The sequence below is a fragment of the Dermacentor andersoni genome, chromosome 3 (assembly GCF_023375885.2).
Source record: "Dermacentor andersoni chromosome 3, qqDerAnde1_hic_scaffold, whole genome shotgun sequence".
NCBI classification, from domain to species: Eukaryota; Metazoa; Arthropoda; class Arachnida; order Ixodida; family Ixodidae; genus Dermacentor; species Dermacentor andersoni.
This window is the reverse complement of record NC_092816.1, coordinates 201,894,641-201,910,923: the sequence shown is the minus strand read 5'-3', so window position 1 is coordinate 201,910,923 and position 16,283 is coordinate 201,894,641. Positions and strand designations below refer to the sequence as shown.

General features: G+C 44.9%; 1 protein-coding gene across 1 annotated transcript in view; it reads right to left on the bottom strand.

Moving 5' to 3' along the window:
* The window catches only part of LOC126524360 (uncharacterized), a 125,808-nt gene that overhangs the window by 78,750 nt on the left and 30,775 nt on the right, over window positions 1-16,283 (bottom strand). Inside the window, exons 5-7 of the mRNA XM_072286980.1 lie at window positions 11,940-12,242; window positions 8,680-9,064; window positions 3,099-3,188 (exon numbers count right to left, since the gene is read on the bottom strand). Of these exons, the coding sequence (XP_072143081.1) occupies window positions 3,099-3,188; window positions 8,680-9,064; window positions 11,940-12,242 (778 nt within the window). The remainder of the gene's footprint in view (window positions 1-3,098; window positions 3,189-8,679; window positions 9,065-11,939; window positions 12,243-16,283) is intronic.

Sequence of the window (16,283 nt, the reverse complement as noted above, 5' to 3'; positions counted from 1 at the left end):
ATAGACATCCGTGAGTAAAATTACAATATTAGCGTCAAGTATCTCCTTCAAGCTTTCCGAGAACTCGCCAACTATAAGTGAGTTACGACTTGGTTTTTACAAAGGCCCGACGTAAGAGGTAAAGTACAGAAAGACCAATTTTCCGTATTTGTACGAACTCCCCGCGGTGGCTTGCCTCTTGACCGGCGCAAAACTGCGCTGCGAATTCATTGCAATAGCGTTAAGAACGTAGCACATTTTCGGTATAGCTGCTTTCAAATTTCACCAGCGTCTCCATTATTTTTATAAGTCACGCCAGTTGTCTCATGCTTTTGTGAGACACTAAAACCACTGATGACACAAGCCTCGGAGCGCGAAGGCAGAAGCCTATAAAACTCGTTTGTATCCAGAATTTACAGCTAGACAAGTACGACGTTGTGTTACCTTCGCCTTTGTGCACAGCTGAAATTTCAATATAATATTGTCCACTTCTGTTAGCCCACTTGTCACATCTGCTTCCTGTAAAAAAGGTGAAAATTCTGTTGTCAGTACGAGGTTTGACATTGTGCGGCTCCGGTGCTTAGCTGTTCGGAACCCTGGGGCTCAAATACTGGCCGCTTCATTGTGTGGGATGAAGTGTAGGGCAAAAGCAAGGCGCGCATGCACGAAGGAACAACTATTCTTCATGCTTCGATCTCCTCGTGAAGTGCTACATCTAATGCAATGTTATTATGACTGACGGCCAACATTCTCACACCCCACTTGCTTCGATTTAAAAAGTGAACTTGCATGTTAGGCATGATTTTTTCTGCAAGCATGGACAATAAGTCATGTCCTACTATTCACGTAATAATATAAGAGACAGTCCTGCGTCCTGTAGGCAATGCTTGTCTACAAACTACGAAGGTGATGGGAAACGTTCGAGTGAAATTCACGGCAAGTGTAGTTATTTATAGCTACCGTTGCTACTGCTTAGTCGAATGTAGCCAACTATACCTTTTTTAACGTGGAAAATGAAGTTATGGTGCTGGAGTAGACACGGCGTTCTGGACTAGAACACCGCCTCACACTGAGAACACTCATCCTCACCGCCTCACAGTGTACGTGGACATAACAACCACGACAGAGGTGACATCGATGGCAGGTCTGAGTAGGAAAGTATTTATATAGTGATTGAGACATTGAAAATGAGACATGCACATGCATAGGAAACCCGCACGGGTTCTTCGAAAATAAAACCTCGCGTGTGAAGAAAAATTCGTCCTCGTCCTGGATTTGAACCTGGGACCACCATCTTTCCGAGGCAGCCGCTCTACCATCTGAGATAACCAGCCAGCTAGCAGATGACATGGCGATGTTGAAATCAACAACTCAATGCAAAGGCAAGAGTGGGAAGTAATGGTTCAGCGGAAACCCGTAAGGTGGAGAGAAGTAATTAAAGGGGAAATTACGGTTGGGTGGATGTCTCATTTTCCCTGTAGTTACTTCTTCCCACGTTGCGAGTTTGCACAGAACTCTTACGCCAAAGTCTTGCCATTGCTTCTAGTTGTCGATAAGTTCAACTTCGCCCTGCCATCTGCCAGCAGCCTGGTTAGGTCAAAAGGCAGAGCAGCTGCCCCGGAAAGGCGGTGGTCCCGGGCTCGAATCCCTGACCAGGACGAATTTTTCCTCAACTGCGAGGCGTTACTAAAATGTGGTCGCCGCGGCAAGAATCAAACAAGCAACATCCGGCTAAGCAGCGCAAGGCCATAGTCAATACGGCGCCTTTCGGTATGTGCAAGAATCGACCGGATTTCAAGACCCGCCAGTTAGATACTTCGAGAGGTTACGCCTTATAATGAAAATGCGTGTTTATCAGTATTACTTCCCTGTTGGTTCAAAGTGGAGTTTTTTCTGCTGATCGAAACAGACCATTCATGCAGCAGGAAATTTCCGACTGAGCGTAGTTAGTAAATACGCATGTTATTAGAAAGTCCCAATTTCTGAAGTTCTCTAACTGAAAGTTAAAATTGCGGCTTTCTGAAATATTTTTTAATATACGGCCCATTAGGTTGGGCTCGTTTATTGAGTTGAGGTTAGAACGATAATCGAAGGAGCAATGTCCGAAATTCCTGTGCATTATTGGCAAAATAATTGGATAGGTTTTTCGAAAGCGTAAACTACTTCAAGCAGCATCGCTGTTTGGCACATAAGTTTAACGCATTCGCGTACATCCGCGGAGGATTTGTGTATGTTATTTGGCTTTACCGGCTGGGAATTGAAATAAATACATAAATAATAATTACAGAATGAATGAATCATTGTAATTTAATAACTGAAATAATTAAGTGATTGATTAATGCGGTGTTGTTGTTCTGAAGAACGAGAAGTCTACGGCTAGATGTAGTAAAAAAAGAAGACGTCATTATTCTTTTCTTTAGCGTGTCAGCCAAAGCAGGGCCATGCCTACAGTAATGCCTACAGTAATCCCCAATCACAGAATCTCGCAAAAGGCACACCCATTTAGTTATATTAGCTACTTCGCTCTAGAAGCTGCCTATTAACTGCTTCACTATACAAATCGCAAGCTACAATACATTATGAGCGCAATAGAACGTATCTGTTGAATTATATTCCTTTCCTTGGACGGTCGCCCCCCTTTAGGCGATTCTCGCGAGGCCCTCGATTGAGATTTAGAATGGCTCGAGTTATTCATCATAGATCCCATGTAATACTGCACTCCTTAGCGCTCAAACAGTGTACTACTCATAGATGCTGCTTTGCCGTACCTATGGGTCAATCGAAATAGAAGCAACGCCGATTTATTTGCTGCGTACGCAATTAGTCAGCTCCGGCACGATTTACTTAGGCATGAATAAGTGCTTTTAAACTTCTTTTGGAGCTAATTTTATCCATGACCGCCGCTGTTTGGGGAGCATGTGTGAAAAGGCGAGCTCAGCACGGGTAAGGAAAGTAGTCTAACCTTGTTTATGTAGGACTTAACATTCATATGGCGAACGTTTGTTAGTACTATTGTACTCGTCGACCTCAAAAGCGACAACATCCAATCGGATCTCTTTGCAGAGGCAAGGAAGGCCTTATGCATGAAATACGCAACCACTCTCATAAAGTGCGCTCACCAGACCTGCAGCTGCTGCAACTGGCTTCATATCTTCCAAGGCCTGCTTGAGTTTCTCAGCATTATCAGTATTTGTGTTAATTGTACGCACCTGAAAACAGGTGAGAAAATGATTGAATACAGAAAACAGATCACGCTTTTTACACACCGCAAAGTTGAATAAATGTTAGTAGACGTCACTGCATGATTGGAAAGCAACCAGGGAAACGCATTTGCAGGTAATTTGCGCGATACACAAAGATATGCGCCCTGCAGGACGCGTCAAGCGTCCCCGTCATGGGCAGACAGCAGGAGCGCTGCCACCTGAACTTTGTTCAAGGCGTTGCAAAAAACGCGTGTCTTCTATTTCGCTGCACATTGCGCACTCGCTCTAGTGTGGGGTGCAGTTTTAGCTTCCTCTGTTTTACAGTGCAGTGCTCACGCGGCTGGCACCACGCTCCGTGATTGGAGAGAGAGAGAGAAGTTTAATGATACGAAATGCTGAGAGGTCGGCCTGAGGTATATTCCTCTAGCCAGCTACTCGGCATTGGGGGAAGGGGAAGAGGGAAAGAAAGAGGGAAGAGGTGATTTGAGTTCCTGTATGGGTAAATGAGCACAATTTCCCCGTTCTCCTGCACTCCCTTCTTCGGAAGTGCAGGGGCCGTGATCACAACAGCTTACGACATGGCGCAGCGATATGCTTTACTCGGTGTGCGTTGGCGTGATTCTCTCCCGATTCCGTTGAAATAGTCACTCCAGCTCGTGTGAGAAGGCGAGGTGGTCAAGGCTGAATGTGGCCGAGGCCAGGCTGGCGATGCGCTATATTTATTTCGTTCGAACGAAAAATCCTTGCTCGGGACACGTTTGCTGTCGAAAAAGACATCCACAGCCAATATGCCGTTGCCATCATGTAGCGCTACCACGACAGCAATTATTGTAGTAGCGAAAGTAAACCACAATCTGCTTTGCTACCTGCAAATTCGCAGAAAAGCGCTGTTCCCGCCGCAGACGACAGAGTTCACTGAGAAGGACAGAAACTGCAAATAGTTGGTGGGCATTCATGTTGAATAAAAAAAACCCGGTGTGTTTCCACTCTGTGAAAGAGCATGACAAGCAGCATTACCAGCGAAGCTTAGTATGTGGGCCCCTTATTGGCGAACTGCACCTGTGCTGCTGGTTGGCCCGGCATTGCGCTGTCTTCGGGATATTGAGTCTACACACGGACACGATCCTGGAGGAACTAGTTTTTAACAGCTTCGCTGTAAAAAAGTTAGGCAGGAAGGGAAAAGTGGAAACACAAACGGCGGTTTTGCTGTCAATCTCCTTCTGCTTGCGGCCTGTCTGCACGCCTAACTTTCCCGAAGAATTCTTCCGTTTGGGCAGTTTTCTTTTTTCTACTCTATATGTAAGGAGTTCAAGGGGGCAAATCTTTTGGGATGGATAGTGTGCAAAAATAATCAAAACAAATAAATCATAATGCTGTGATACGTTAGAAAGAAAAACTGTTGCGATTTTGAAAGGCTAAATATAAATTGAGGTTCATATTCAAAAATTATTAAAAAGATGAGCGGGTAAATTCAACACGCCCCTGAGTGTCGTTTACGTTACGTGTCTCTGTCGAGGCAGATGTGCGTAAAATATGCATCTCTTTTCTTCATGTGGCCCGGAGCGGTCGGAACAGCTGACGCGATAACTGTTAACAGTGCGTGGCCGACAAGACCGCTTGGACTGATAAGAGAAAGCTAAACAGAAGTTGAAGGAATAGATGCACCTCTCATTCTCCCGACATCGCACAACAGGAAGGTTTCAAGACAGTGAACAGTTTAACGTGATAGGAATGAGATCGCTTGTGCCAGCTTAGTTCTATATTATTAGTAAAACCGCACGGAACGCAGCCTCTGCAAGTATTGTGCAAAATTAGGGAGAACCGGAAAACTGTCAAATGGCGGGGTGCCAATGTGGATGTCTAACCAACAACAGGCACCGTTAGGGAAAAACCACCAGTGCCGCTGGAAAACCGGCCAGGTCAAGGCTAGCGCAGGTGTCCGAGTACCCGGTTACGTAAGTTTCGCACGCCAACAGCTCTTGTTAGACGAATTTTCGAAAGTCGTCATCGTAATTCTTATGTAAACTTGTGCATATATTCTGTAACGAACTGTGCACATCGAATTCAAGTATGACGACCCATTCCTCCGTACTACATTCTGGACATTTGTGTTGGTGTGTGCATTAAGTGCTGTGCACTTCCATTGGCTGCGTTCTTAGACTGAACTGCAAAGCAACTACAGGCAGTACTGAGCCATCTGGTGCTTTTATGCAGAATGCATAACAGCCTTGGGGGATCATTACAGAAGAGCTCCCGGGAGCGCGTTTTTAGCTTTCTTTAATGAAGTAAATGTCAAACGCAGAACTGCTTTTTTTATATAAACGCTATGCCATTTGAGAGAAAGCTTAAATTCGTTTCAATATCGCTAGCAAAATATTTATTTCAGAACTTACAACAATTGCGCTAATTTGCAATATTCCTAAGATGCAAGCAACAATTTTATAAATCTGTAGCTCTGCACAAATGAAATCAGACATCGCAGTTCTGTAAACTGCATTGTTAGACCAGGTAAAGCTGACAAGTCGCTTTAACGGCGTAATAGTTTAGACAAACATCTGGCAATATTAACAGGGAAGTCGCAATAGTCCTGCTCGCTCATTGGCGGTCTATTTCAGATCAGCGTATAATGCATCTACCTTCTATATTTTAGATGTTTTATTCTATAATGTTTACGAATATGCGTGATCTTCTTTTTTATTTCCTAGTTGTGAATTTAATACAGCAGTTCATTTTCAATAAGTTAGACGCATTGGTTTTTTCGCTTGCTGAATGCGGGTATTTTAAAAAGCTTTTAAAACAACCTTGGCGACTTAAGTAAAAAGCCGCTTTCTACAGGCTCTAGATCTTATTTTGCATTTTATATGCAGTAAATCTGATGACACAATCATACAAATGCATCAACCCTCTATTTGGCCTGAAATAACACATATCAATACTCAATTTTTTCCGTGCACCATCCATGACTAGAACTGCTTGGCTTTCTGGCAATTGTATTCATACGTTTGAGCGTTTCTTCTGACGTTTGTTCTGTTCATTTTTTCCTTGCATTATATTTGCGTTTCCTCCCTAGACTTCGGTCTGCAGTATTTATTGAATAAAATTAATATGGAGATGCGGTTGCCGACAAAATTGATTTCTGCATTTGCATGCATTTAGACAGAAGCTCTCGAGCAAAACTTTTTAATTACCCTAAAATGAACGCCTATAATTGTATCAAAAAGAGAACCTTAGAAAATCAACATGGCTAACAACTTTGCTGTCGTCATTATGTGTTTTATTACACTTTACTGCTTACATTTCTCTGCACATTTAGCATCAGACATACACAACTGCTAAAAATAGTTCTCTTATTAGTTTGCACGTGGCTTTGTTGCATAACATTGTTCTCGTGGGGCACTTATGTTGGGGAATTTCGGACAGCATGTTGATTAAATAATCCCAAAGAGTGGTTTAACTTCAACAAATTTTAAATATCTCCATTCAATAATATATGAAATCGCTTGATCCTAAGTACTCGGATTCCTTTACAACTATTTTAATTAGGAGAGAAACATTGCTTTGATGCAGCAGGTAAAGCATGACTTAGTCCCCATAAATGCGCATGGTATTAGAAGGGAGTGCCCTCTCGACGTTCCTGAAATTTGATTGATTTTCGTAATATTGCTTTTTGGATATATTGCCTGTTGTGTCAAACTAGTACAGTACGGTGAAGCTCGACAGATGGACGAACCAGCATTGTCGAAAATTCCTGGCGATGACACATACACCTCTTGCATCGATATTCACACAGGATGGTGCTATTGGAAATCATTACAAAGTTCTCTATATAGGAGATTTAAAGACATACGTTGTTCAGTTAGCACGTTTTGATTCCATAGCATATGCACGAAGAAAACTCATTTCATTGTTGGAAACATTTTGGACTGATGTGTATTGAGCTCTACATTTCCTAGCTTTTGCTACCTAAAAAAATTATTGACACTCCTATTAGCAAAGACGCATTCAATGATTTACAGTAGAAGAATAATGCGGTATGTTGTGGAAAATGAAAGCTTTAGTGCATGCTTCAAGAATGCAAAAAAAGTTGTCATTTTGTTCACTATGTGCTTGCTGGCTGCCTGAAGCGTATGCCAATACACATTACCACGCATACACGCAGACACTTTCCAAGTAATGTCAGTCAAATACTACTTACGAATTGTTCAGGTAACCTTGCCCAACTCAAACCACTGAAAATCATTTCCTATTGCATTATTTGATCGGGAAAGATAATCAGCTATGTTTTAAACGAAATCGTGGGAAAAGTTGTAAATTGTCATTGAATAATCGGACGATCGTTTTTATTAAGCTACTTCTGCAGAAGCACTTTCTTCCTTTTGAAGAGCAAGTGCTAAAAAGATAAAAACCACTATGTGGTGGTGGGCTTAACAGCTGCATAAGCAATGCCATAATCGTGCCTGATAGAACCACGGATAGCAAGACTATGTGTGCTTCTGTTATTGATGCAGAGTGACATGGCAAGGAGTCTTTGTAGTGAGTGGCGAGAGAATGTGACCATATTATCTTAAATGGCGCTTTGAAGGAATAGAATGGTGAAGTCTCGTAGCCTTGAATATTTATCAATAGGAGGGCGGGCACGCATTTCGCTAAAGGCGAAGGGCGCGGTAGGCGGCGGAAGGCCGCTTGGTACCACGTATCTCCGGTGCACAAAAAGATAAGTGAAGGGAGGGGGGTAGTATGCGCCATATGTGCCGCGCCCTTTCCCCAGGCCTACGTCCCTGGGGCCCTCCTTAGTTCAAGCATCGCAGGGTATACAGGGTGTTCCACCTAACTTGAGCCAAACATCAAAAATATGCAAATTCTACCTAGCTGGACAGAACCAAGGTAATGTTTGCCGTCGCTTGGAGATACTGAATTTTTTTTTCATTCCGGCTAATAAGTAATTAGTCTTACTAAATTGATCAACATTTCAAACATGTTTATATGAAAAGTGTCAACAAGAAAATTGTAGAGCAACGTGAAAAACTCCCGATATATCTTTTTGTTGCTCAGTACCTGCTGCATAAGAGTCATTTTCCGAGCGTGAAAGAGCCCACAAATACGCTAAATTGGTGCGAGACTGGACGATCGAAGCCCTCTGCGTCTATACGCGGGCTTCGTTCACGTTCGGAAAAACATGTTTATGTAGCACGAATTGAGCAGCAGAAAGCAGTATCGTGAGTTTTTCACGTTGCTCTACAATTTTCTGCTTGATACTTTTTGTTTTATTATAACAATTGAGAAGTTGAATAGTTAAGAATAATGACTCAATTAGGCGTGGAACGCAAGGGAAAATATTTCGAGTATCTCCAAGCAACGGCAAACAATATTACCTCGGTTCTGTCCGCCTACGTGGCATTCGCATGTTCCTAAAGTTGGCTAAAGGGATCGGGACACCCTTTATACCTCGACTTCTTGCGGAGCATCTACATTAGAGAGCTTTTGCCTTGGACATCACCTGTGTGCTGAGATCCGGCTCTGATGGGGGTTTCGGAATATCCAGCGAGAAATTCAACAAAGGCTTAAGCAGTTTCGCCAGGTCCTGCAACTTGCTGGCGTCGTCCGCTCCGCCGCCCAGAGGACCGGCGATGCCGTCGAGCTCCTTCTGCAGCTGCGTCCAGTTGAAGCCTTCCCAGAGGAAGGCCAGCTCCTTCTCGTAGCCGACGGCCGCAGAGAAGTTGCGGACGAATGGCTCGCCCATTATGCGGTAAACGCTGACGTTGGTGCCCTCGCATTCGTCGAAGCGTGCCAGTGCTCCGACCATGTATTCGGCGCTCACCGCTGTGGAGACCTTTATTAGGGTATCGCCTCCTATACGCTCTTTGACCACCGCCTGGAAAAACCTGTGACCATTTATTGAAAACGAAACGGTGAGCCGCAAGCAGAGTAGTAGTGGTAAAACTTGACCACTTTGTGATTAAGTAAAAACTAAATTTATGTCAACTAGAGTAGAAGATATTTCAAAAAGGTTAGCAATGGCTTCCTCAGAAAGGAAGCTCAAATAAAAAAGTTCTTAACAATTAGCAAGCTGTACTCATGTAATGCTCAGAGAGCAAGAAATGCGTGCTTCGGTCATATAAACGGCCTTTCTCGAAGGCATGAAAGAACATGCAGCCTAAGTTTTAGGAGACTTCCGCCATCATTTTCGTTTATCCAAGATTTTACATCAAAGCGCTTCCATTTTATGTTGAGTTCACGAACAAGCAGTTTTCTGCAAAACATCGGTTCCGTGGTAACGATAAGCGCGAACGAGAATATGTGGGAACAATTTAGCAACAGTGCGCATAAAACGTGAACTGGACAATTTAAACCTATTTCCTTCTCATACACACGAGAAAAGCAGAGCCTCCATAAGTGATTATGAAGAACTGCAATGACACTTACCAATTCAGAAGGGTTTGGGTGCGAGCTAGTTGGTACGGATTATTCATATTTAAAACAGCGCCAAAAAACACGGACAAGGGAAGTCACAGGATGAGCGCTCGTGCTGTGTCCTCCCTTGTCCGTGTTTTCTGGCGCTGTTTTAAATATGAACATTTACCTATAGTCACGTAGATCAACAACCGAAATGCAGATAATTACGGTTAAGGAAGACAAACAATTAATAAGGCCATGTAAGCATGTCTAAAGCAATGTTAGTGTTCGCTGTATGCGGTATATTTCTGAAAAATGCGACATATACAATGACCTCGTTCTGAATTTCAATTAAAGTGATCTTATAACATCTGTATATATATATATATGCTGTTGCCTCCATTGAAAGGAAAGCTCTGTCAATCAGCTAGGTGGCGCTATGGAGTCACTGACAGGCGACAGAACAGAAGGAATACGAACATATTGCGGTGGCATTAGTAAAATGGCATAAAGCGAGACTGAGCCAATGCTACCTAATTTTTCCACAAAAAAGACTGTGGGGAATAACGTAAAAGTAACAACAAATAGTTACATATACTGAGTGTATAAAATATGGAATCATTTTATCATATCATCAATAATTATAAGTTTTATCATAATTAAATTATTAATTTCAAATTAATCATTAAAATAATCATTAATCATTAAATTTTATCATATAATCATATAATCATTTTATCAACTCAGAGTAACGTGTGTATGTTCACGCTAGATAAAAATAAAGACGGCGAGTAATATGACCGTTTTCATTAGAGTGTACGTAGAAGTAAAGTGAACACTTTTGATGCGATAATTACGAACGAGGACGCACTATTAGCAAGCTCAAGATATGTTTTCAAGAACCATATTTCGAAAGTAAATATTTTCTGAACAAATTGTGTTTTTTGGAACACACAGCCCCTCAGTGCATTCCTAGTTTTAAACATAACTCTTTGCAAAGCTAATTTCAGGGTGGACTGTGTACTGAAAAAATAAATTCACCTATCTATTGGAACTAAGTAGAAAAGTGATACAATAAATCCAATTTCTAGCAGAGTACAAGTTTGCCTCTAATGCGCAATGTACTTGCATGATAACTGAAAAAAAGATAATAGGCAAATTTTGAAAAAAAAACAACGACATCTTGACAGGAAGCAGATAGAAGAGACTGGATCATTACTAGCCAGAAAATGATAACACAGTCGAGTGGTACCGAGCATAGAGTTTCCTACCAAAATTACTGGAGGCAACTCTGGCGCTAGTGTCTACGGGAGCTGCAATGGGAGCGGTTGTACCAGCATGGGAAGTACATGGATTTGTCTAAGCTTCGGCTTTTTGGCTTCAAGCAGCTTTGTGACTTTGTAAAGTCGTCATTTTCAGCAGTGTATTGCGTAATAAATAATTAAGTAAACATCATTAAAATGATCCGACGACAGGATTGGAGCACAGGAACTCTAGCACAGAAGCCTGATATTGAAACCATTAAGCCATGAACGCATGTATCGACAAGCGAATGAAACGCCCTTACGAATTTGTCGTGGGCGTGCCAGTGCCGTGAGACGCTTGGCGCGTTTCGATTTGGCCACCTGGACAAGCTCAAACGTTGCAATTAATAGCAATTGTGCGTGCTCCCGGCGTCTTCTGCATTTCGAATAGCATACATTGCGCTGAAATTTACGGCAATAATGCTGATATAGCGTAATATACAAAGCCACAAGAACGTCTGAATCCACAAGCATGAAGATCAGACAAGTCCATGTACTTCCCATCATTCCCATGGTGGCACAACGACTGCAGCGCCAGAGTTCCCTCTAGTAATTTTTGTAGGAAACTATATGCTACCTAGTAGCGGAGAACTAAACGTGGCGGCCCTATTTACTAGGCCAGAGCGGTGGTCGGATAGTATAGATCATGTGTGCACAAAAGCAGCATGTACATTGAAACTCTCAATCAAGCCCTGTGCTTTCTTGTTCACATCTTTTCACTGTCGTATTACTCAACAGCAAGTCAATGTCCATGCACGTTATTTGCGTTCCTATGTCTCCAGCCAGCGCACGCTGCAGACTTAGTGCTCAACAGCTGCACCAGAGGGCGTATTCCGCAAGAGCGCCCTAGTGAACTACTTATTTCGATTGCTGCTGAAGTGCTAATTGGCTGGGTTGTGGTACCGAAAAGAAAGAGACCGGCAGGGTCTGCCTGCCTCCGTACCGCGCGTACAGCTCCAGGCAATCAGTGGCGACCGAAATGGTCGGTCAACTACGTGCATTCCGACAGAAAACCCCTCAGGGGTATATAGAGCCCCGCAGAACGAGAGACAAGGTGCACCTTATGGGTTCGACGAGGACTGATTGGCCGAGGTGTTCGGCTAGCGTGCAGCCGCATCGCGAGACCATGATGGAGCCCAGCAGGCCCACGGTGGCTCCCAACGCAATGAACCCGAACAGCAGCACAAACAGGCAGGCTCCGCAAGAGAAGCACCAACGGCCCGAGCGATAGTTGCAGCAGCCGGTTGGCTGGCCCCACGCAACCACGATGAGACCGAGCACGTAGGCGAACATGGAGACTATCAGCACGCCGATAAGGCCAAGCTTGGCGATTGTGTAGATTGCCAGGTATGGTTCGGCCGACCTGCATTTTGATGCATGTCAGAGCGTTTGCGCATGCTAAACTTTTCAGCCTTAACCCTTGCACAACCGGCTTGCTTCAATAAGGCCCATCTCCCGCCGAAACTTCGAAATATATGTACAAATATATAAGTATATTCTGACGGTATTTTGCACCCTTACACATATACATAAAGAGCACTGTCCATGAGGATGATGCTTTGGTCTGGCGCATGCTCTCAAGCATCGTGTTCCGCTAAAGATGGTATTGAAAAATGTTGTCTTGTAGTGACGGTGTCGAACGCAGCAGCAAAAATTTGAAACAAGAAGCTTACATTTTAGGGCGCCAACCCATGCCCACAAAAGCAAGTGAGGTTCAAAGCACAACGACAGCGGCGAGCGCAGTCGGCGATCGTCGATATCTGATCTGCGCACCAGACGCATCGGCTATTTATACACGACGCGTTGAACATTCTAGTGCAATCACTAGAGTTCGCGTCAGCAGCATAAGTTATAGAATTCACATCAGCATACAGATGAACATGAAGAATAGGCATAATCAACGATAACATTCGAGAAACTTACGATACAGAAAGGCGCGTGTTGCGCTGGGCGATCACTTTTAACATTTGTCTGCCGGTTAAAGCCAGGCCAACAGCAAATATAAATAAGTACGCGTGGTAATATACTGTGAATACGGTTTCCTTGCGAGTCCGCATTCCCGTAAGACGATGTTAGAGGTTCTACATACCATCTTTATATAACCTGCGTATGCTACTCAATGACATCAAGGCTTCCAGATTCCAAGCTTTCCTTGGCTTCTTTGCCTGTTGGCTTTATACGGTAATAATTAACAAAGTCGAGCACCTCAGTTTCCCCTCTTCTCTCGTTCATCCAAAGCGTGGGTGTAGAATCTGGCATCTTTGATGTCAATAGGTAGCATACAAAGGTCTTTGGCCGTGCCTGCTCTCCGAAGTTCAGGCGTTGCGGCGCGCCACCAGACAAAAAAAAAAACGATTCTTCACGTCCACCCACCATGGCGTTGAGTGGCACTAGTTAACACTCAAAGGGCTAGATATAGTAAACATAAAACACCCAAGTTAGTGGATCGATTGGAACCCGTCACCGTAGCACAATTTGTAGTAGAACGCACACGTAATGCGTAGGTTGTAGGTTCGGCTCCCTTCGCCGACAAGATATTTCTTTGTCCATTTTCACTTTATTTTGCTTGCTACTATTCAATTTCAGCCACAACTAATTTCTCTGATGCATTCCTGGGCTTCGTTTTCTGTTGGCTCTATATGGTCTCTCTCTCTCTCTCTCTCTCTCTCTATATATATATATATACATATATATATATATATATATATATATATATATATATATATTGTGGGAATTTATAAGCTATTCTTTGTGATCTGTACACGATCATCATCATATGGGGTTTATATGGGGTTCTTCTTCATCATCGCTTGTGGGGCTGGCTCTCGAGTGTGCTCCGTGCTGTGGGCGTGGTCGGTTCGCCTAATCTTGTGACGCGGAATAAAAGCCGTGATTACTGCTGCGTCACAAGTGGTGGAGTGTGCTCTTCGGTCCCCCGTCCTCTGACTCCCCGCTCAACCTCCTGGAGCTTCGATCGGGTCGCCGATTGTGCCAGCTGTCCGCCAACATGTCGCAGGACGAGCCAACAGGCACTTCTACTTCCACCATCTCGGCCTCGACTACCCCAGCCTCTCCGTATTGGGTTGTCAGTGGGCACCAGCGTGATCCCCATCTGTTTGCTGGACTTCGCGGTGAAGACGTCGAGGATTGGCTGGACGACTATGACAGAGTGAGTTCAGCTAACCGTTGGGACGATGCGTCCAAGCTACGTCACGTCGCCTTTTATCTGACAGGCGTAGCGAAGACTTGGTTTTTCAACCATGAGGTTGATTTCACGAACTGGGGCGCTTTCAAACAGCAGCTCCGCCAAATCTTCGGTACACCGGCTGTTCGTTCTGCCCTCGCAAAAAAGACGCTCGACACTCGCAAGCAACAACACGGTGAATCTTATACGTCGTACATCGAGGATGTGCTTGCTCTTTGTCGACGCGTGAACACGGCCATGACCGAATCAGACAGGGTTCGCCACATCCTCAAAGGCATCGGAGCTATTGCTTTCAATGCTTTAGCCATCCAGAACCCCGCTACCGTCGCTGATATCGTCGCTACTTGCCAGCGCCTTGACGAACTCGAATCAGTACGGTTGCAGCCGGACACCACTGCAAACACTAGCGCCGACGACCCTACGTTACGAGCAATGATACGCGCAATAATTCGAGAAGAGCTTCAGTATCTTGGCTTAGCAGCAGGACCTATGCCTTCTCATGCCTCCGATACCAATCTGCGAGATGTCATCAAGGAGGAATTGGCATCCATGGCTGGTGCCGCGTACACGGACCCTCTAACACCTAGGGCCCCATCGACGTACGCACAAGTAGCCGCAGCTACTCCAGTCATCGTCCCACCGATGCCTCCAAAACCAACACCGGCTCACATCGCTTCCATGACTACCAGCGCACCTACCCAAACCAGCTATCCGCAGTGGCGTCCTCCTAGTCCCATCTGCTACTACTGCGGCTATCGTGGCCACATAGCGCGTTTTTGCCGCAAGCGCCAGCAAGACGAGCGTCGCGGATATGACGTCTACGAACGGGATGACTTTTCGCCCGGAGCTACTTTCCAACGTCTAGGGAGCTTCCATGACCAACGCCGTCCTTATGGTCCACCGCGCGGACGCTCTCCATCGCCTACTGCAGCATCCGAGACAGCTTACCGTCCTGCGAGACGCCGCTCGCCGTCACCCCTTCGCCGCTCTACGTCCCCACTGAGACCTGCTTCTCAATTCGCCGAGCGTCGTCCGGAAAACTGAATTATGCAGCTTTTGGAGGAAAAGCTGCATCGAACGACAGGACAGAAATTCCTCCATCGCGTCCGTACAATGTGATATTGGTTGTAGTAGAAGGTGTACAAGTAGAAGCTTTAATAGACACTGGTGCTAGTGTTTCCGTCATTCAGCGTGATTTGTGTTCGCGACTTAGGAAAGTTACGACCCCCTATGATGGACCTACGCTACTCGCTGCTCAAGGGGCCTCCATTCGACCTATCGCTATGTGCACAGCTCGTATTTCCATCGATGGACTTCTACATCACGTACAATTTGCAGTGCTTAGTTTGTGTACCCAGCAGCTCATATTGGGATGGGATTTTCTTTCTACGGCCTCCGCCTCCATCTGCTGTGGACAACGCGTTCTCCACATGACCGACACGACCTATTCACTTCATGCAGATGACACACCCCTTCACTTCGTTGCTGCAGAAGATACCGCGTTACCTCCTCGCCATCAAAGCATCGTTACTATCACGTCTGATGTGATTGACTGCGGCGACGTGTTCGTCTTACCATCTGCACGCTGTCTTGCAAGAGGGATAGCCTTTGCATCAGGGCTCGTTAGGTTTGATCATGGCGCTGCACTTCTCTACGCTACAAACCCGGCATCCGAAAAGATTCTCATCCCTAAAGGCACTACATTGGCTTGCGCCACTGCATCAGAGTCTATATCTGTTATTTCCTTTAAACCAGCTTCCTCTGAAGGTCCTTGTACCGGACGGGCCGCATCTCCTTCAGCTCTTGCAGCTGCCATCAGTTCCGACCTGACAGCTTCGCAGTCACAACAATTGCTTGCTTTGCTCCGAAAACATGAAGCTTCCTTTGACGCGCATTCATCTTCGTTGGGAAAGACTTCGATTACGACGCATCGGATAGAGACAGATGGTACATCCATCGTGCGCCGTAGACCATATCGCGTATCGCTAGCCGAAAGGAAAGTCATTGATGAGAACGTCACCGACATGCTCCAACGAAACATAATACGCCCCTCTGCTAGCCCTTGGTCTTCCCCCGTTGTTTTGGTTCGCAAAAAAGACGGCTCTGTTCGATTTTGTGTCGACTACCGAGCACTTAACAAGATCACACGCAAGGATGTATACCCTATGTCGCGAATAGACGATGCCTTGGATTCCCTGC